Source organism: Pelecanus crispus, chromosome 12, assembly GCF_030463565.1.
Source record: "Pelecanus crispus isolate bPelCri1 chromosome 12, bPelCri1.pri, whole genome shotgun sequence".
Classification (NCBI taxonomy): domain Eukaryota; kingdom Metazoa; phylum Chordata; class Aves; order Pelecaniformes; family Pelecanidae; genus Pelecanus; species Pelecanus crispus.
In genome coordinates, this window is record NC_134654.1 from 7,925,190 (window position 1) to 7,945,933 (window position 20,744).

The 20,744-nt window shown below is 46.2% G+C and overlaps 1 protein-coding gene across 2 annotated transcripts in view; it reads left to right on the forward strand.

Annotated features, from left to right (window-relative positions):
- AP2B1 (adaptor related protein complex 2 subunit beta 1) overlaps window positions 1-20,744 on the forward strand; it is an 81,254-nt gene that overhangs the window by 56,271 nt on the left and 4,239 nt on the right. For both annotated transcript variants that reach the window (XM_075720079.1, XM_075720080.1), the window contains 4 exons: window positions 424-569; window positions 3,137-3,266; window positions 12,352-12,436; window positions 13,154-13,240. In XM_075720079.1, the coding sequence (XP_075576194.1) occupies window positions 424-569; window positions 3,137-3,266; window positions 12,352-12,436; window positions 13,154-13,240 (448 nt within the window). The remainder of the gene's footprint in view (window positions 1-423; window positions 570-3,136; window positions 3,267-12,351; window positions 12,437-13,153; window positions 13,241-20,744) is intronic.

A 20,744-nucleotide genomic window follows, 5' to 3' on the forward strand; every position in this document is an offset into this window, starting at 1 on the left:
AGCTAATAGTATCAGCCCTGTGACTTTATTTGGTTCAAACTTTAGTATTGTCCTGCCTCTAATAGCCCAACAGATCTTTGGGGAAGCCTGTCCATCAGCAGACTTGGTAAATCTCACATTAGCATGATGGACACAAGAATTCAAATATACTGTAACATTAATGCGCACAAGAAACAGTGAAAGCTTATGTGAGTGCTGTGAACAAATACAGATTAGGAGTGGCAAGCTTATTTCTTATTGGTGAGCCTGATCCTTTCAACACCCCATGTTGTATCTTCCCTGTAGTGTTTCGTTAGCATTTGTGGGCTTAATGTGCCAATGTAGCTGCATTTCTGAGCTCAGGACTTTCCTGTTGTTTGGAAAACTGTGCTTGTTATCTTCAGGCCAGACTTCTCATGCTGAATGACATCTCTTGTGTTCAAGGTTTGGTTGCCTGCAGTGAAGGCTAAAGGATTGGAGATCTCAGGCACATTCAGTCACAGGCAGGGACACATCTACATGGAGATGAACTTTACCAATAAGGCTTTGCAGCACATGACCGACTTTGCCATTCAGTTCAATAAGAACAGGTAAGAAATCAATATATTTTGTCCACTATGTTAAAAAGATTGCGTGCTCCTATAAAAGGAGTCTGTGCCTACACAGGTAGCTATAGGGAGGACTTTTATGTAGGCATATAATGCAGTCATGGAAATAGCTGGATGATACAGCCTGAACTCTCCATCACACCACAGTTGTGTGAAAGGGCTGAAAATACAGACTGATAAATCTGGGAGGAAACAGGCAGCAGACGGTCCTGTTGTTCTCCTAGCTCTGAAACAGCTTCTGCTCCGTTTAATCTCTGCAGAGTTTTAAAGCAGCCTCATGAGTTGTTAGGCAGGTTAGTGGTTTTATAGCCAGTAAGCGCCCCAAGGAAAGCAAGAGCATAAACAGGCAAGCATTTGAGCTGCACAAGTATCAATCCATAATGCCTCTACCTCCTGACTTAATTGCTGTGCTGCCCCTCAGACTGTCTGAAAGCACGGGTCTCATTAGTAAAGCTATTTGTCAATGAAGAAGTTGCAAGGTAAGAGCCTACAGCACATGTTTTCCCTGTAATTGGCAGCAGAACAATTTTTTCAGAAGGAGGAGCCACTTGAATGTTTAGAGCATACAGATTGTTCTCAGAAACCCATCTCAGCCAAAAGACATGACATGGCAGTACAGCCACGGTGTCTTCCCACAGATACCCTTCTTGGTCAGAGAGCTTATTGTGTGGTTTGCTGTACGTTATCTTGAGCAAGGACCGGGCTAGTTCTTATCAAGACTGTAAAGAATATCTTGTGACTGAAATGTTCCCCGTATTTCTTAATATCCTTTCACTGGAAGAGGGTTCTCTATAGTAAAGATCCACTGAAACCATCTCTTTAATATCACTGTTAGCCTTGCAAATTTGGGATTTCTTGGGACAAATAATATTTACTTACAAAAGACATTATGCTAAGTAAGTCTTAGTAAATGTTCTCCCTGGACTGCTGTATTTTCTGGAGAGTTTTTCTAATCTGCTATATGCAAATGTTTCATGCAAATTGGCCTGAAAAAAAGCCGTTTTGCTTGTGATTTTTCCCCATACATCAAGCTGTGTTCTAGCCACACCTACGTGGTACTTGTCAAGGATGTAAGAAGTTTAAATACTGTACAGTAAAACATCAGTTTCTGCTTTTGCAGTATATCAGCACATGCTCTGTATACCATCTACTACTATTTACTCTTCTATAAATACTATTCTCCTGTCACTGCTTTCCACTGTGGCTGGTGCATTGGAAAGAGCTGCAGTGGGCTGGCTCTTTAGGTTTAAATATTAAGGTTTGTGATTGGGAAGTTTCTATTGCTTTCCCCCTCTCCTGCTGCTACTAATCGCATTCACTGCAGTCTTGGGATAAAGCATTAAAAAAAAAAAAAAAAAAGCTAGAGCTCTAGTGTGCTGTAATACCACAGCCACTTAGTAGCAAAATGCAACTTTCTTTTCCCTCTGAGTCTAAGGGAAAACACTAGGGCTTATGTTCCCCAAGGTGAAATGGCTGCAGAAGGCAAATCACATGCATAGGCCCTTGCTGAGAATATTCTTATTTCAGCTCCCTAGAGCTGAAGTCAATGGAGAACAAAGAATGGGGCATCCGCTGGTTTCTGAAAGAGTGACATACTCAGTACACATGTGGCTGACCCTGTGCAGAGACAGTATCAGTTTTTTAGTGCATAAAATAAAAATACACACCATACGTCTTTGTTCCTGTAAATGCTCTGTCGCCTCTGAGCTAATATGAGTTGCACTAAAGAGAAATGCAGTCACAAGTGGATACCAAAACTGTCTTATGCATCTGAACTTCCAACTACTTTCGAAAAGAAGCCGGTACATAGTACAGAAGTGTTATGTTAAATGTTAGCTGCTTTTCCTCTTCTCCACACTAAGTAGAGGTGACTGTGGAATTAAATGCATCTTGGACTGAAGGAGCAAGTAAACATTTGGTTTGCTATGGTGGTATACATCCCCAGCTGAAGGAGCCTCAAACCAAGCAACGGAGCCAGACGCTGTCATTTGGGACCAGACAGCTGGCTGCATTGATTCATTTGTTCTACAGTGCTCTGTTACAAACCACGTACTCCTCCTTGGCTATGTGTTTGTTCTGCGTTGGCTCCAGTTCCTTCTTCCATGGCTTCCAATGATGTAACAGCCATGCAGTGTGTGATATACTCTACTTCTAGTGCTCTGCAGCTCTGTAAGAGAGAGCCCTGAGAGGCCTGAGTCTGAGTCCAGGTGCCGCTTCTTGCTGGGCAGGCTGCTGCTCAGCACATAGACCAGTGCCATGAGGGTAATGGAGGAGTTCCCAGATGCTGGTCCTCTGGGCAGGGTGGTGCATGTTGTCAGGGAGACCAACCTGATTGTTTCCTGTGTCTTGTCCTACTTTTGTTTCCTGTGTCTTGTCCTACTTTGAGTGTCTTCTGTGGTGCACATTTTGAGCTGTGTTCCTCCCCTAGAGTAAGAGCAGGGGCAGCTCAGGAGTAATGGGAAGATGAGCCAGCTTGTGCTTGGTAAAAAGGGAATAGGTGTTGCGCAATACAGTGTTGCTCTCATCACATCTGTTTTTTTCTTGCCCAGCTTTGGGGTCATCCCGAGCACCCCATTGGCCATTCACACACCTCTGATGCCAAACCAAAGTATTGATGTCTCCCTGCCCCTCAACACTCTGGGACCAGTCATGAAAATGGAGCCTCTGAACAACCTCCAGGTAAGGATTGTCTCGTTCTGGGCAGTGGGGAGATCAGCAGGTGCTCAGCCCAGTTTGTTTGGCTCAGCACAATGTGGTAAGACTCTAGTAACAAAATACCGTGTGTATAGGGTAAGCAGGCAGACCTCATGGATGTGGGCCATGAGTCTGGCCAAAACTTCCTTTTTCTAGTCTCTTCCATGAGGACTGAAGCAGACACTTCCTGAATTTTGTGAATTTGCCTCTTCAAACACCTCAAACCTGCTGTTTGCATCTGTGTAGATTAAGGTCTTTGGCTGCTCCAGTAACCCTCTTCTGTAAACTGGGCTCAAGGTTTGGTAGGGCTTATGAGCTGGAGCTGGTCTGAACAGAGACAGTGCATGCCTGTGGTGGAGCAGGCAGCGAGAGCTGTCAGCAAGAATTGAGGCAATTAAAGGAATTGCAGGAAAGATGGCAACTGCTGAGTGATTAATATTTCTCTAGTGCTCTTAACTTCCAGAGTGCTTTACAAAGGCATCGGCACATCCTTGCCCCAGATAGCTTAATCCAATGCAAACAAGACGTGTTCCAGGAAAGGCAGGGGAGAAGTGACGTAAGCAGCCAATGTTTCATTAATGAGGCTGTTGGTGCGTGTCAGGGACAGCATTCCCTAGAAGAGGTTTTTATCAGATTGGGCTGCCAATCTGATTAAAGGCATGATAGATCCAGGGAGATGTTCCCCTATGGCTTGGACAGGAGACTGGCTCCATCAGTCCTGGTGTGTCTCGGGGGAACTGGTCTTGAAATGCTCATCAGGCAGACAGTTCTCCCTGGAAGGAGGCTCTTCCCTATTGTTGCCGTGAGCAGCCACTCTGTGGAGCGCAGCTCAGCGAGTGACTCCTCTCTGCTCTGTGTAGCTGGGTCCTTGAGGATGATTTTCCCAGTATCCCAAAAGTGCAGTTAACTTGCACTGTAGCATGTCTGTCTCACCTCCAGGAGATGGAACTAGATTGGGTTCCTGTAGCATAGCAGCCCATAGAGGGGAATGTTTTGAAGCAGCTCATCCTCTTTTTAGATTAAGAGAATGCAATGGAAGTTACTATTTATTCTGCCTGAGCAACTGTTTTTTCCCTTCTTTTGACTTCCATTCTGGGGCTTATGACTTATTGATGAGTCTTTGGGCAAACAGCTCGAAATAGCTTCTCTGGCACTCAAACGAGCAGTCCTACACGCCGGCTCTGAGCTCAGTCATGCGATGGGGGAGCATGCGGACAGTGAATGAATTACATGTGCTTGTCTTCCACAGAGGGCCCTTCCAGCTTATGGAAAAGCTGGATTCCCTCTGCGTCCACGTCACGAGGATGTGGTTGCATCACTTCATTTGGGTCAGCTGTGGAAAAATCTACCTCCTGCTCTGAAGGAAATTTGGAAGTCTCTAGGAGGTGATGGTCCTGATCTGCCTCCATAACACTTCAGGACTCTCTCAACGAGGCATTCTCAAGTTGCTGCTTCCTTTGATCAGGAAGGAAGTAAAGTATTTGGGTTATTAAATCTCTAAAGGAATCGGAACACAGTTTGATTCTTGTAGCATCTTCTGCTAGAATAAAGCAAAGAGAAAACATGCGAGGAAACCTCCAGCTACCTTATATTGAGACAGTGGAGCATTCATTAGTGCCAGACTTAGTTGCTAATTTGCTAGCTCTCTCATTGCCGTAGAAGTTGGCTGCCCTTTCACAATTGGGGAAGCTGCCATATGGAGTAATAGTATATTTCTCTGCAAAGAGTTGAATCATGGTAGCAGATGCCAAGTTAAAAAGAGCACTCCCCTTACTTTTTTGACAGCAGTGGGTTTGATGGAGATCTGTCATTGCCCTGACAGCCAAGGCTCTGGTTTTGTTTTGTGAGTTCATGCAGAAATTATCTGTCTTGAAACATTCAGAAATTGTTTTGGTGACCTACTTAGGGAACAATTTATAGCATAATATAGGAGTAGAGAATACAAATGTTCCTGTATTCATTGAAGAACCAAAACACTCATCAGGTTGAATTTGCTTAATGCGGTTTTTCTGAGCTGGAGAACATTGAAGTAGATGCAGAGCTGGTTTGAACCTGAGGACCTTATGTTCATCTCCTGTTCTGGTGGGGTTTTTTTTTGTTTTAGTAACAAGAAAAATAAGTCCTGGAGTAACCAAACTGATAGCTTTCAACTTTTTGTCATGTTAATTAGAAACTTCAAAGAATAGTTGTACATTCCTTAGGCAACTATTTCAGAAGTAATGAATTCAAGTCTTGTTCAGGTTATTTTTATTACCGTTTCTAATCTTTTGCCCAATACAGCTGGTTTAATCTTAACATTTATAATCATGGAAAGAAACTAAAATTTTTGACAAGTTAACAAAAAAGCCATTTTTACAAGGAGATGAGGAAGGCTGAAATATTTTCAGAGGCTTACTTAGGTAAAATGTAACTATGGATCCCAACTGAAGAGTCTTCTGTTTGCCAGTCACCTTGCATCTTGTGATAATGAATAGCAGGCTTCTCCCTCCCATCCAAAAGTAGTCATGATAATCTTCTTGACCTGTGGAGAACACAGCACTTGTAAGACATAACAAGCTCTTGCCCAAAGGTGTGCGAGAGGCTGTGTTGAGCTTCACAAGTATTTGATAGCCGTGGCTTGTTTGCCAGCCAGGGAGATGGCTCCAGTTGTTATACAGGCTTCTTTGGGTCCTGTAGCTGCCTTTTCACAGTCAAAGCAGTGAAACCCCTCTGATTACACATAGGCTGTCAGGGTTGTACCTGCTAGAAATGCTCAAGCGGATGGGGTATCTTTGCCACCATGTGTGAGACCTTGAGCTCTCAAAGAGGAAAACAGGTTCTGAAATAAGGATTTGCATTGGTGAAGAATCGTCTTTCAAGATACGTCTTTGGCTTCAAGTCAAATTTGAAATAAGAAAATGCCTGGGATGAGAGCCTTTCTATGCTAAAGAGAACCACTGTTCCTGATAGATGGCCTTTCAAGACCTATGAAATTATGAAATGCTGTGAAATCAGAATACTCAATTTTTTCATTTGGGTGCATGAGAATTGCTCGTCTAACCCTGGAAAGAGGTGAAGTGGAGCCAGCCTGCTGTGAGAGTTTTGGAGCTCAGGCCTGGCCTTGTCATAGCACAAATATGATAATCTCTTCTGTGAGACGGTAACCACTTGCAGGAGAATAATACAATCGAAAACAAGCTGCAGGGACTCCTGGAGCAGTAGCGAGTCTGCCTGAGTCTGGAGCATTGCCATTCTCTTGGGATCCACATTCAAAATTGACAATCAGTGTATTGCATTCCACAGCGTTACCTGCTGTCAACTGCCAGGGCTGTTTGTGCAGCTACTGAGCATGCAACTGAAAGAAGCATAGCTTGAGTTTTCCAAAATACAGTAAAATGATCTGGCGAGTATTGAAAAGGAAGGATCTGCCAGCTGCGTTTCTTCCTGAAAAGTGACACTTGGAAACACAGACCTCTTCCTTGCTGCTAAGCAGCGTGAGGTGCGGAACACTTTTGTTTCTTCCAAAGAGTTTGGCAAAACATTTCTATAAAGGCAGATGAAGGTGCAGCTTCCTCATTGAGAAAAGATTGGTCTTGCTAATGCACTAGATCATACTTATCCTTCCACACTCAGTTCTACTGTAACTCATCACCTGTGTTCCTCCACTCTTCAGTGTCTCACTTCCAGTGCAGAACTGCTGTAGCGCTCATTCATCAGAAGTGTTAATGTATCTCGGGTCACAAATGCAGAGCTCTTGGTACTTGGAAACAAATTTCACACATTCAACTCTCCATAAAAACAAGGCTGAGAATCAGCGTGAGCGGCAAGTCCAGCCAGCAGATGTTCTCCCTTCAGAGCCTGCTTGATAAATGGCACAATGTCTGCCTGTGTGTGAGCTGTGTCAAAATTACTGGACCAACCACCACAGAAGAGGTTTGGGTGTCTCGATGTGGAAGGTGGTTTCTTGGGTTTGTTGCCTGGCTTATTTTTTTTTAACAGCCTCTATTAGTGAGGGTCTTATTCTAGCAAAGAGAACCCTCCTGGGAGCTCCCTGAATTAAGGACTCAGATCACAGCTTGGCATCTGCGGCCAGTTCCTAGCTCAGCTGTGGAAAGCTGTTGGCTTGCCGATTAAGGGCAGGTCTGCCACATGGTACAGCACATTTGATAAAATGTACGTTTTTGAACTTCCAAGTACAGCCAGGCACACATGAGAGCATAACCCTCCCAGTAACTCGCTGTTCCCTGACCATTGACGTAAGTGGCGTGCCTGCAGATGACAGCCGCAGCCAGGGGCGCAGCACCCAGCCTCGCTGTCTGCACACAACTCCGCTGCCCGGGCTTGAGACTTGTGCCTGTAGGTAGAGCATCCGGCTGGCAGCGGCTGTCAAGTACCCGTAGGATCCTGAGAACCCTACCTGTCAAACAAAATGAAGTGAAGTAGCTGGCACTCCCTGGGGGCATCTGACAGCCAGAGCAGCAGACTGTCACAGAATAAACCATGACCTTGTGCTGGCAGAGGTAAAAAAGACTCTGCAGAGGAGAGTTCTTCTCGCCTTAACAGTTTGGCTGTTACCAGGCTCTAAAGCAAAACCCAACTTGAAGCAAATCCTTAATTTAGTGTAGGTGCTAATGGGATTCCAAGTGGGTATGTTGTGTACTTGCTGCTGATGGAAAGCATCTGTGTTGCTTTCAGACTTGACTTTGAAAGTCAGTTCTTATGCTCAAGTCTGGGATTTAAAGCATCAGAAACCTACACTATTGAAGAAAATAACTTAGCATGTTCTTATGAGGTACCTCTTCCCCAAAATTAAGGGATTGAGAGCAGCCCTGCGGAGAAGGACTTGGGGGTACTGGTAGATGAAAAGCTGGACACGAGCTGGCAGTGTGCACTTGCAGCCCAGAAAGCCAACTGAATCCTGGGCTGCATCAAAAGCAGCGTGGCCAGCAGGTCGAGGGAGGGGATTCTGCCCCTCTGCTCTGCTCTGCTCTGGTGGCACCTCACCTGGAGTACCGCGTCCAGCTCTGGAGCCCTCAGCGCCACAAGGACATGGAACCGTCGGAGCGGGTCCAGAGGAGGGCCACAAAAACGATGCGAGGGCTGGAGCACCTCTCCTCTCCTATGAGGACAGGCTTAGGGAGCTGGGGTCGTTCAGCCTGGAGAAGAGAAGGCTGCGGGGAGACCTTACTGCGGCCTTTCACTACTTAAAGGGGGCCTGTAGGAAGGATGGGGACAACCTTTTTAGCAAGGCCTGTTGTGACAGGACAAGGAACAGTGGATTTAAAATAAAGAAGAATAGATTTAGACTAGACATAAGAAAGAAATTTTTTTACAATGAGGGTGGTGAGGCACTGGAACAGGTTGCCCAAGAGAGGCAGTGGAGGCCTCATCCCTGGCAACATTCAAGGTCAGGTTGGATGGGGCTGTGAGCAACCTGATCTGGTTAAAGCTGTCCCTGCTCACTGCAGGGGGGTTGGGCTAGATGACCTCTAAAGGTCCCTTCCAACCCAAAGCATTCTGTGATTCTATGAAAATACCATGTGTTGGCTATCGGAGGGTTGCACTGCAAGAAAGGACAACAGAAGTGTGCTCATGCTGCAAGGTGAGCGAATATGTTCCAGGGGTTATTTCTAGAGGTTCTGCTTCCTCTAGTCAGATCATGAACAAGATGTAAGTGATTGGGAACCCTGTGCCAATTTTTAGTGGGCTCACACCTTTTCAGCAGTGAAGCATCACATGAAAATCTGGCACCTTTTGACTTTCATCCCTCAGAAGCTTTGTAGTCTGCTTGACTAAATTCACAAGGTAGTAATATTTTTTTTTTTTCCGCCTTTCAAAAAGGTTGTAGATGGAAAGCCATTTTTATTTAAAATGCTTCTGTTTCAACTTCAAATGTCTGAAGCTGAAGGTCTGATTAAAGATTTAATAGTTCATGTCCAGGTCGGCAGGTTAAAGCTGCAGAGCCACAGGCAAAGTTAGTCTGGACTGGAGGATTTATTGAATGCAAGTGGAGGTGCCTTTCAAGCATGTCAAACCTGGAGAGACTTCTCTGCTACTGGTATCACTTCAGATGTCATTGATTATCTCAGGCTGATGTTCCCACCTGAAGAGCACTGGAATTTTTTGGCAAGTCGCTCTTATTAGCTACTCAGTTTCTCACAGGCACTGCTGTGAATCTGCTTTCTGCCTGCAGTTGCTTTTGTAACCTGCCAGATGACATTGGATGCTCCTGATTTGGCAGTGCAAAGGTTGAAGCATGACCTTGGAAAGCTGTTATCAACTGGTAGAGCCTCTTAGCCTCTTCTTGGTGCGAGTTTCCCCATCCAGGTATCTGCAGGTATCTTTCCATGGACCAGCTCTTGGGGACCACAGCACTAACAGTGCATGCCTGGCTGTTTGAGGGAAGTATGTGGTGTTGAATGGTGGAAGCTAGTCTTGAAAAGCTTACCAGTCTTGTCTTAGTGCTATAGGTTTAAGGGGACCGTAGCTTTTCCCTTTCCTGTTTGCAAAACTTATTTGTAACAGCTGGCTTCTGCATCATTACAGATACTTGCAAGGTGACATGTGATGTCATTACTGAACCCAGTGATGCAGTTTAGGAGGAAGGCTGGCATGTGGCTTGCTTTTCTTTGCTGGGAAGAAATTGCGCTTCAGAGCATCTTAATTGGGTAGCTCTCCAGAGTATAGCCAAAGCAGCTTACTCAGTATGTTTCTGCAGAGTTGAGAAGCAGGTCAGCAGATACCTTTTTATAGCATTCTTATAACTGCAGGGACAGGGTTAGCATATTAATGTGGAGTGTGCCTCTAGAACTGTGACTGGAGAGAAGGCACTGCTTTCCAGCCCTTCTTGTAAGAAACTGCTGTTGTATGGCAACAACAATTAGCTACAAAAGCTAAGTAATCTCTGCTGTTCTAAGGCAAGGCAATTAATCATTAAATCAGAGTTGGGAAAGATCTTAGGTCGCATAGTGTAGTTCCTGCTATGCTTTGTTGTTTTGCTACAGTTCTTGAGAGCATTGTCAAGGCTGATTTTAAATACTCCAAGCACTGGAGCTTCTCTTTTCCTCAGGAGAATTTTGTGCTGCTTAGTAATTCTCACTATCAAATTTTCCCAGACGTTTAGCCTAAATTTTCCCTCTTTTGGCTCATCTCCATGACTTATATCCAAGCATAGCATCTGGAATGGCTACACTGCTGTCCCTTCCCCAGCTCTCCCCTCTCAGATTTAGAGGAGCTTTTGGCTGCTCACCCTGTCTGTTCAATCACATTTTGCAGAGGTGAATCACTTAAGTCCATCCACCAATCTGCTTTTGCCCCTCTGGCTTTGGTGCCTCTAGCTCAAACATTAGACACTCCAACTCCCAAGTATGACGCTGGCAATCAAACGATCTGACAGCTTCCTGTTACAGAGGACCATTTCCATTTTTTTTCTAGGTTGCACCATCATTTACATGGTTTTAGTGGGCTTTAAACTAATCCCTTCTTAAGCCGGTTTGCACTGTGGGAATGAAACATAAGCTGCTACCTTTAGTGATGACTGAAAGTAGAAACCCCACAGGCTGTCGCATCTACCTTTCTGCTGTTCTTTGCACTTCTGGGACCTTCCCGATTGCTAGAAGAGTTCATCTGGGAGCCTGATCTCCTACCACTTGTTCTCGGGCTTGCATGCATGTCTAATCAGCTGACTTGTGTTTGAATTCTCTGGTTTATTCCCCTCCCTTGTCTGTCTGCAGCTGTTTCTACTGACATTTGGGGGTGTCTTTCTAAACTTGCCACTACAGGACAATAGATTTTCTCAGCAGAACACTAATGTATGTAATTATTAATGTGAATGGAGTTTGTCTTGGCATGAATCTTTGTAGCGGCAAATTTATTTCTTTGGCTCAGCTTTTAGCATGGTCTGGTTTGTGTTTCAGCTGGGTGACAAATTGGAGAACTCCTTCTGGGATTTATCAAAGGAAATAGGAGCTCAAACAGCTCCTGAAATTCAGGGCTCCCCACACGACCTCAATTCTAGGTCTCTCTTACAGGCTAAGTTTCCTTCATTGCAAGCAATGGCAGGTGCCTGCTGAACAGTACTCCTGTGACAGGCTATTGCTATGTGGGATGATGTGAGGAGAGCGTGAGAGGCATAGAAATAAAGCCCAGAGCTACCTTTTTCTGTGCTATATTATGACAGTGCAGTTTCTCAGACCTCCAGTTTGCTCCTGCTGTACCGTCGGCTCTCAGCCTGGGGAAAACTGAAAGTGAGGTTGCTGTCTGTGTTAGCAGAGATTAGTCGGTAATGTGGCAAGCATGTGTGATAAAAGGCAATCCAGTGCATCTCCCTGGCTGGCGGAGTTTAATGACACTGAGAATTAAGTCTTTTGTCAAGTGATCTTTTTTTTTTTTTTTTTATTACCTGCCCTGATTGCTCTGTAGCAGGGCTTTCTTCTTCCAGAATCAACACCCAGCACATGTTCACTATATAGCTTTCACAAAGGTAAAGGCAGGAGACTTGGGAGATGCTGCAAGGAAGGTGCAGGCAGTGGACCAGCTTCAGGCTTTCTAGAAAGTGTCTGGGCTGAGATACGACTAGTCAAGGAGTCCGCATGTTCGGGCATGACTGAGAGCTGGGGGTGAAGATAAAGAATACGCAGCAGTTTGGAGCTGGGTAATTACAAGAGTGAGATGGCAAAGAGGGGTGATGAAGAAGCTCGTGTGCAATATGACAGACATGATAGTAGCTGTGTGCAGCCAAGAGAGATGAATGTACGTTGGAGGTGGAAGAAGTGAGGGGCGGGAGAGACTGAATGAGAGCAGAAAAGAGCAAGGATGCTGGCTGTGACCCCATCAGTGCAATTGGCTCTGAAGCAGCATGGTGAAATGCTCACAGGAGAAGATAGAGCAGCTTTTAGTGAAAATGGAGTGAGCACAGAGGGGTGGGACTGATCCTTGCCTGAAACTACCTAGAAGCTCAGCAACATCTCTCCAGGTAGTCTCATGTTCAGAGCTGACCTGTGCTTGGAGAGAGCACTCCAGGGTGCATGGGCACCTTTTGGACTTCCAGCTGACAGAGAAACTTTAACCACCCCTGTTTCTTCTGTAACAGGTGGCTGTGAAAAACAACATTGATGTCTTTTACTTCAGCTGCCTAATTCCTCTCAACGTGCTTTTCGTAGAGGATGGCAAAATGGGTGAGTGCTTTTAGGTCTGTGGTCAGCCTCCCTCAGCCAGACTCCTCGCAGCACCCAGCTGGGTGCAGTTGTCCCCTGGCTGAGATTCACATGGGCTTGGCCACAATCTTCATGCAAGTGCATCTCAGCAGCCTGAATTGATCTGTAGTGGTTTGGTAGCCTGTCCCTGTTGTCCCGCAACTCTAATAGTTACCAGAACCCAAGTCTTCTGCTCTGATTCTCTCTGCCACACAAGGGGTGGATCTGTTTTCTTTGAAGCTCATTTTTGGGGTTTTTTTTGGAGGGTTTGGTTCACTCAAATGGGTCTAGGATTTGCCCTCATACCATTTTCACTGTAATAAACGTATTCCTGGTCACCTTTATTAAATTGTTGTTTGAATTGGCTGGGAAGTTGCTTGAAAAGCAGCTTTCACTAACGTAATCCTAAATGTGTGAATCTCCTTCTTTCTTGTCAAATCCTGCCTGTTCTTGGTTTGTAAACAGCTCATATGGTAAACACTGTCTCTGGTTTGGGGGTTCCAAAAATCCATCAAAGCTTTGCTGCTTTTACAGTGAGACTGAGGTTGTTATAGGAGCAAATCCTGGATCTGTCCACGGCAGGGCAAAATGTGACCAAAAGATATTTTGTGTGTCTACCTTGTATCATTCTGTGGTGAATTAATTAATGCTACGGTCCTGTGAGGATCCAGGAGCGCTGATCGTCTTTTTCATTTCTAGAGCGCCAGGTCTTCCTTGCAACATGGAAGGATATTCCAAATGAAAATGAGCTTCAGTTCCAAATTAAAGACTGTCACCTGAATGCTGGTGAGTAGCTTAATTCTACCATGCTGAGAGCACTTTGGATGTATGGTCACTAGACATCACCTAATTAATAGCATTGTCTATGGCTAACGGATAGATGGGTGTTGCACTTACGGACAGAACAGTCTTGGATCCTAGGGCTTGTTTCAGTCAAAAAACTTTAGCTGGGTCCCCATAAAAGCACATTTAAAATCCCAGATCTTAAATTTTACCTATCTGTTTCTTCCTTTCATTCTGGACCTTGTATTCTTGTTTACTCTCTTATACTTCACTTCTCTGCAAAGTTGCTCTATTAAATAGAGCTGAATATGGTGTTGGGGCTGTTCAGCAATCCTGTCCTGCTACTGTGTGTTTCAGGCAAGGTGTTCCAGGCCTGACTTTAACGTACTGTGTAATCCTGGGCCAGTCACTTCACCCTTCAGCATCTGCTTTTTTCTTTCTGTTGTGAAAGAGTAACCCTACATACCACTATAAAATGTTTTGACATCTATGGAGGACAGGCCATGTGAGAATAGTTTTAGTCTGGTGTTGTTAGCTGCTATATTGATGCATTTTGATCATACTCTGTCCCGTTCAGCTCTGTGTTTAGCCATCTAGGTGCCTCTGAGAGCATCCTACTTGTATGTATGACCTTACTACTGCTGAAGGATGAGGGAATGTAAAAAAAAGTGGAATGGGGCCAGTGTAGCAGCTTTGCTCCTGTTCAAGAGGTTCTGGACAGGAGCCAAGTGATTCTACCAAAAGCTGCTATGCTTCATAGAGGAAAAAATTGTCCCTATTGATTACAAACCCTTTAACCTTTTTATTCTCTTGTGTCTGTTCTTACACAATGAACACCCTCTTGCTTCAATTGCAGACAGAAACCATGGGTCTCTTTGTACTCATAATTATTACTATTTTGGAATATAAAAGAAGGAGCACACAAGAGGGGAAAAAATAGCAGCTGTTGGACCTTATTACTTGATTTCACTGTGGGGTTTCAAATGAGAACAACCTCTACGTCTCTCCCAGCCCTCCCTCTGCTCCCGACCGAGCTTGGCATAGCCTCTCCCCCTGCACTGCAGTGCTGCTGCTGGTAATGCCGTCTGCCCCGGCTGTGCCCTAACCACGCTGCCCAGAGCTCTTTGCATCTCAAATGAGAAACACTGGTAACTTCTCATGTTTGGCGCTGGGGTGTTGCGGTGCGGGTTAGCAGAGGGTGCAGCTGGGAGGGAGAGAGGGGGCGTGTGTGGCCGGGAAGGTGAGCACTCGTGATCCTGCAGAGTGGTCCGTGCTTCCTTCTCCCTCTGGAAGAAAATGTTAGAAAATGTGGAGTTACAGGCAATGCTCTCCATTCAGGAAGGGTTTGCCATTTTGGACCAGACTGCTTGCCCAGGCCTGCCTGAATTGGTGATACTCAGTGGAGCACATGTTACTAGGTCACAGAGAGAGCATGGGAATGCCGGGTGGTTTCTCTGCAGTGGTATCCACAGCCATTGCCAGGGCTCAGACAAGAAGAGGCTTCTCTTGGTGCTTTAGCAAGAGCCCTGGGCGCAATGCCTCTCCTGAGCATGATCCATCACTTGGGATGCTCAGGGGTGTGCAGGATCTGCCAGCCTCTTTGGCTATGTACGGGAGAAAGTGGGTCATGTCTCATAAACAGATTTCAAACACTTCCATCCACAGAAGCTTCTGGTTTTGTATTTCCGCTGCCGACACCTCCTCCCTCTTGCGATTATACCGGCCGTTTCCTTCCTTGACCACCTGGGCTTTGGTAAGGAGCAGGCCAATAGCTTGCAGGAGGGAAGACTAGGGAAATTTTGTGTGCTTGTCTTAGTCCCTGGTATTTTAACTACCAATGCAACCCTGACTCAGTCTGCTGCTCACCTTGATTTCATCTAAGCAGTAACCTCCTCTAGTACAGACCATCCTAAGAGCATCAAACCTGTCTGTACAAGGATCAGCCCATGGAGGGCTGGGCTTCCAGCATCCTCAGGGGTGGAGACTTCTCGCAGTGTGGCAAGTGGCTGGTGATGCACACCAGGGCAGAGGCGAAATAAACTGAGTGTGCTCTGATGACAGCTGAATCCATCTTGCTACTAGTTTATACCAGAGCATGGGTGCGTGTCTGGCCATGTGCCACAGTAGGGCGATAGTCTTCCAAGACTCACAATCTTGATCATTTAAATCCAGTGAAAATAGCCTTGTTTTAAGACACCTCCTTTCTTCCAAGAATTAACAACTCTGGGTTTAAAATCTTTTGGAACTTGATCCTTGTGGAGGAAAGACTGGTTCATTTTCAAAAGACTTTCTTGTAGGAGATGCCTAACCAGAATAAAGCTTTCAACTTGGGCTGTCAGTGGTTCTATTGTTCACTGATGAAATACCGCCGCTTGCAGCTCTCATATCACTGCATAAAATAAGGTATGTAACAGCTGTGGTGGCAGAGCTGTGCAGAACAAAGTCTGCAGATTTCAACCGTTCCTAACTAAAACTTAGGAGGTGCTGGGTTTTTGTAACCCTTCGGCACAGACGAAAAGCTTCTAAGCGCCACCAGCTCCGCAGAGGTGTGCAGCCGCTGTGTGAATTGTTATCCCTCCTCTCGCATCCGCTCGGGTAAGTAATTCATGCCTACAGTGAGCCCACCCACTTGGTGGCGAGTTGCTGTCGAGGCTCAGGGACGCACCGCACCATTCATGCTTCGGTCTAACTGATTCCAGCCCAGTGACGCGAATTTAGCTGTGAGCTAAAAATACCTCTGCTCCCAGCTGATGTGCCCTAATCACAGCACTACCAGCCACCTAAATAGAGCCACACGGCTGCAGCAGGCGTCGGACAGATGGAGCAGAGCGTGCCGAACAGTGCACGGCTGCTGCTGGGCAGAAGGCTGATCAGAAGCATGGTCCCTGCACCCTTGGTGCCCGGCTTTTATTCTCCTAGCTGCAAAGAGCCTTCACTTTCCTGAGCACTCAGATCTGTGCCGTTTCTGTAGCGCGTGAGAAGTGGGGCTGAAGTTATGTGCAGACATGCAAGAGGCCCTACCAAGCAGCTAAACAAGGGATGCTGATTTTCTTCATTGGAAAAACTGAAATTTTAATTTCTTTTTCTTTAAACCAAAATGAAACGGGCTTTGAACAGGGATTTTTAGGGGGCTGGGATTTTATCTGTCAAGAAAGCAGCTTGTCCATTTCTTGTACATCCAGGGCTGGCTCTCTGTAACTGTGCAACAGTCACCTTATACCACCTCCTGTGTAAAGTGCAGGCTTTTCCCTGGGTTATTTTTGCTCCTTCAAACAAAAAGGAGATAAACACAGTCCATCAGTGGAGATGCTTCTTTGTGAGTCTGTGCTCCCAGGCCTTTGTAGGTAAAAGATCCATCCTGTGCCCACGAGGCAAGCCAAATAGGATTGACTCAAGCTTTGATGGTTTGCAATGGGGATGGCAGAAAAAGCTCCTGTCCCTGGCAGCTCACTCCATAACAGGGCACAGAACAACCAGAAAATTTTGGCTGCTGCAGGTAGCCCACAGCACCACAAGCTGAAGCCTAGGATAAGGTGCCAGGCTGTGGGGTGAGGAGCAGGTACGCTTAAATGGTCAGAGCTTGCCACTCTGATCCCTGTCTCCAGCATCTTTGTTTCCAAAAAAAGCAAATCCTGGACCCTTGAAGGTATTCCCACAGTTCCCAGTGACTCGGTGAGAGGTGAGTGCTTAAACTCTGGATGAGGGATTTGGGGCTCAGGTTCCCAGCGGTGAGAACTGGCGCTGGCCTGAGCCTGTTCTTTAGGGATGGATCCATATGGCCGTGGAGAAGAGAGTCCCTCTGGAGTTGTATCATGGGGCCAAGGTGTACTTAGGATGCGCTGCACATCTTGAATTCATTAGAGTTGTTTCATGCATCTGCCTCTTAGGAAGAGGTTATGATATTCAGAAATACAACTTGGAATGAAAACACAAAGTCATGGTTATACCCCAGCATTCTCTTCTCTTATGAATCCAGTGCTAAATTAATTGATTTTTGAGATTTTTAATGAAAATATAAGAATTTAGTGTGTGAAGATAGATTCCTAGACTGTTATAGCTTAGATAATCTGGGTGCTGTTGGTGCAACTACCGAGGTTTCCTCTGCAACTGAGCATGTGCTAAAGCTCAGTTTGCCTTGTTTACACTGTTTTTTCAACATGCTAAGTTTGATTAAATTTTAAAGGACCACTACATTAAGCTAAGATATGCAGATCAGGTTAGCTAAATGTTTTTCTTTTTTTAAATTCTGCTTACCAAAACCCACAGAGTGAAAGAGGACAAGCTGACTTGCACATGGAGATTGAATGCCAGTAAACAGGAGGCAATTAGTTGCTGTGCTGTTCAGCAGTTCTAGGAACTTTGGGTTTGCTTGCTTATTACTGGTCCACAATTTGGTGTGAAACAACAGCTTTAGTTTTTGGAGTTGAATATGGCTTTATTGGTATGTAGTGGTCACTTCGTTCCCCCCCGCTGCGAGTAATTTGCTAATGCTAGAACAAAGAAAAATCGGATTTTCTTCCTGGAACAACCTGGGGGACAATTATAGGCAAGCTTCCCTGGTATGTGTGTTTTTCCTGTATGTGCAAATCTGGTAACCTGATTGTTTAATAAATTACAGAACTTGTGCATATTACATGTCTTGGAAATGAATGTACTATTATCATATGGACCAAAGTGCCTCCCCACTGGATCAGAGTCTGCAGATGCGTTTGGTATTTGAATGCAGTTCTTGGCTGGATGCTCAGAACCATTCAGGTGTTGCTAGAAATATTGTTGATGTTGATTCTGAGTTGTGCGTGTCCTTTGTGAAAACTCCCGTTGTTGCTGATTGTTCATCTTGGCTGTTTGAGTTGGGAAGTGAAATTCTTAAGCTGTATGGGTAGAAGATTTAAGCATGTCCTTTGCTTTACCTAGAAGGAAAGTGCTGTTGAAAAGCAATTGGATTACTTCAGTGCAAGGGAGGAGACCTTGTCCAGCTGTTCCTCCCTGCGTGCCTGTCTTTCCATGTGTGCTATTTGGTTGTTGGACTGAGGTAGGGTAAAGAATTCTGTTTAAAAAGCAAAAGAAAAGGAAAACAAACAAAAAAATCCACAAACAATAAAAAACATTAACCCTGAAAGATGGGTCCCCAGCCTTGGCGATAGGGAAATCTTTCTGTATCCTTACATTGTGCTTCAAGAGGGTTTTGAGAATAAGCATTGAGCCAAAAGAAAAAGCCCTGCGGAAAGTTGCTTAGCAAGGTCAGATGTAGACTGTGCCGTCTTGCAGAAGGACTTGTGTGGCTCTGGTTTGCAGAGTCACCAGACCCCACGTGTGCAGGGAGACGTGTGCCCAGGCAGCACGGCTCAGCCCTCCTCCTGCCTGTGCTGGGCACTAACCAGGGCTTCGGTGGGTGCTGCGCTCTCGCTCAGAAACTGGCAGCCCTGTTCAGAGCTGGGCTCAGCTCTCTGCTCCCAGCAAATATCTGCCTTTTTCTTTTTTTATTTTCTTAAAAGGCTGTGTTGTCACATGGCATTAGTGGTCCTGCCTTCAGCCAGCCACAGCCTGGCACTGTTGCTTAGCAACTCTGCCCGATCTCCAAAATCCAAAATTCTGACACTGGGGAGCACAGGAGGGATGGGAGCTGCTACCTCTGGGGAGAGGGAGTAGGCTCTCACCAGTCCCCAAATCTGTGTTGAGAGAGGGGGCAGGAGGAGTCAGGCGAGCCAAGCATCAGCACTCCAGCCTGCTCACGATTGCTCTGGGTGTCTGGCTGAGACAGGGTATGTTTTGGTAGGGTTTCTTGCACCCTTCAGAGGGTAACTGAGGTCAGACAGGGAGGTGGAAAATGAGCTTTCCTAGGAGTTGTTCTGCCTCAGTTTCCCTCCCTGTACCCCCCTACAAGCATGTCCCTGCTCGGAAGTCTGCCCCCCAGCAGAGGCAGTGGCTGTTTAAATTGCAAGAGGTGCCATCGAACGGTTGAAGGCTTTGGCGTAAGAGCAGCTGCTCTGCGGCCCTATCTAGTCCACTGTGCTCCCAAAGCACAGCTTCCCGGGCAGCAGGAGTGCTCCCCTCCTCTTCCATCATGCTGTGTGATGGGATAGCAGCCCCACAGCTGCCAAAATTACAGCTTCCTGCCTGCAGCCTTGCTTCTGACCCTGCACCTACACTGCCAGGGGAGTGCCTTTGCTCTGACAGCATCCCCCGGCAGAGGGGGAGGCTGCTGCTGTCAGGTATGAAGATTGCTGGAGAGAGTCTCAAACCCTTGCCAGCAGTTCCACATCCAGGATACATGTCCAGAGAGGCTTCAGACCGGTGAGGTTTAACCACAGCCTGTTAAAATTGGGCAAACAAAATCACATTTAATACCAATGTCCCTTGCAAACAAGGATGCGCTCTCTGAGCTGGCACTTGTGTCAAACACCATGCTTTCGCAAAGCCCTGGAGGCTGCTCTTGCTGGCTGGGATGGCATGAGGAGATGGGAGTGTGAGCTTCATCCCTAGCGGGTGATGTCTCTCCAGCGCAGGTCTCTCCCAGCCACGCTCCCTGTGAGCAGGGGACTGCTCTGCATTGCCCATTTCCCTAATCTGGATGAGTTTGTTGTATAGAGGTTTGTTGAGTAGAGGTGGGAGGAGGAGATGGAGGGAATGAGGATTTTTAAGGAAAGGATCTCATTAGTTACTTATATCTGCCAGTTTCCATAGTAACTGGGGAAGAGAGGAAACCTAAATCTGAGTGTGTCTGGGTAGCTGGATGTCTTGAACCCTCCTCAACCTGCACGCAGCCGCTCTGAAGCCTGGGGAGCAAAGGGGTTCAGCCCAGCCATGGCTGAAGGGTCCAGGCTGCCTGTGGAGCTGCTCCACAGCTCTGGTTATCAGTGCTGCTCTGGGGAGTGGCAGCAGGTCCAAGTATCTGCATCATCAGTGTATGGATTTGTGGGGCCCTTTCTTTCCTGCTTCTACCATTCCCTGGTGCATGAACAGACTCTGCTGTCCCCTCTCTAATCCCTCCGTCCACCAGCACAGACTTGTGTCCATTCTCAAATCCAGTACTGATGCCGGCAGATCTTGGTGTTTGTAGGTGCAGGGATGGATTAGAGCTGTACAGTCACTTTGGGCTGCTTCTCTGCTGCTGTCCTGCTCCTCGTGCTCCTTGAAGTAGATCCCACATTTCCAGTCTCTTGGCTTTCAGTGCAAATCTGTTTAAGGCCACTTCTCTGCCTTGCTTTCTGTTGAAAGTGCCCAACCTGCTGATAATGGCCCAGCATAGACAGGGTGTTCCACCCTGCCTGGCAGAGAGCTTGAAGGAGTTAGATTTCTCCTGTTGGGCACCAGGAATGGGAATTTGCCAGTTATGCTTATCAGGTGTGGAGTCCTCCTCCCTGAGCCTTCCACCCAAAGTGTGAATGTGCCCCTTTTACTGGCATCCAAAGACTGAGGTTTGCTCTGCTCTGTGCTGAGAAACCCCTTTCAGAGGCCACTGTTTTGGGTCTTTGTATTCTGCATGTTTGCCTCTGTTCTTGTTTCT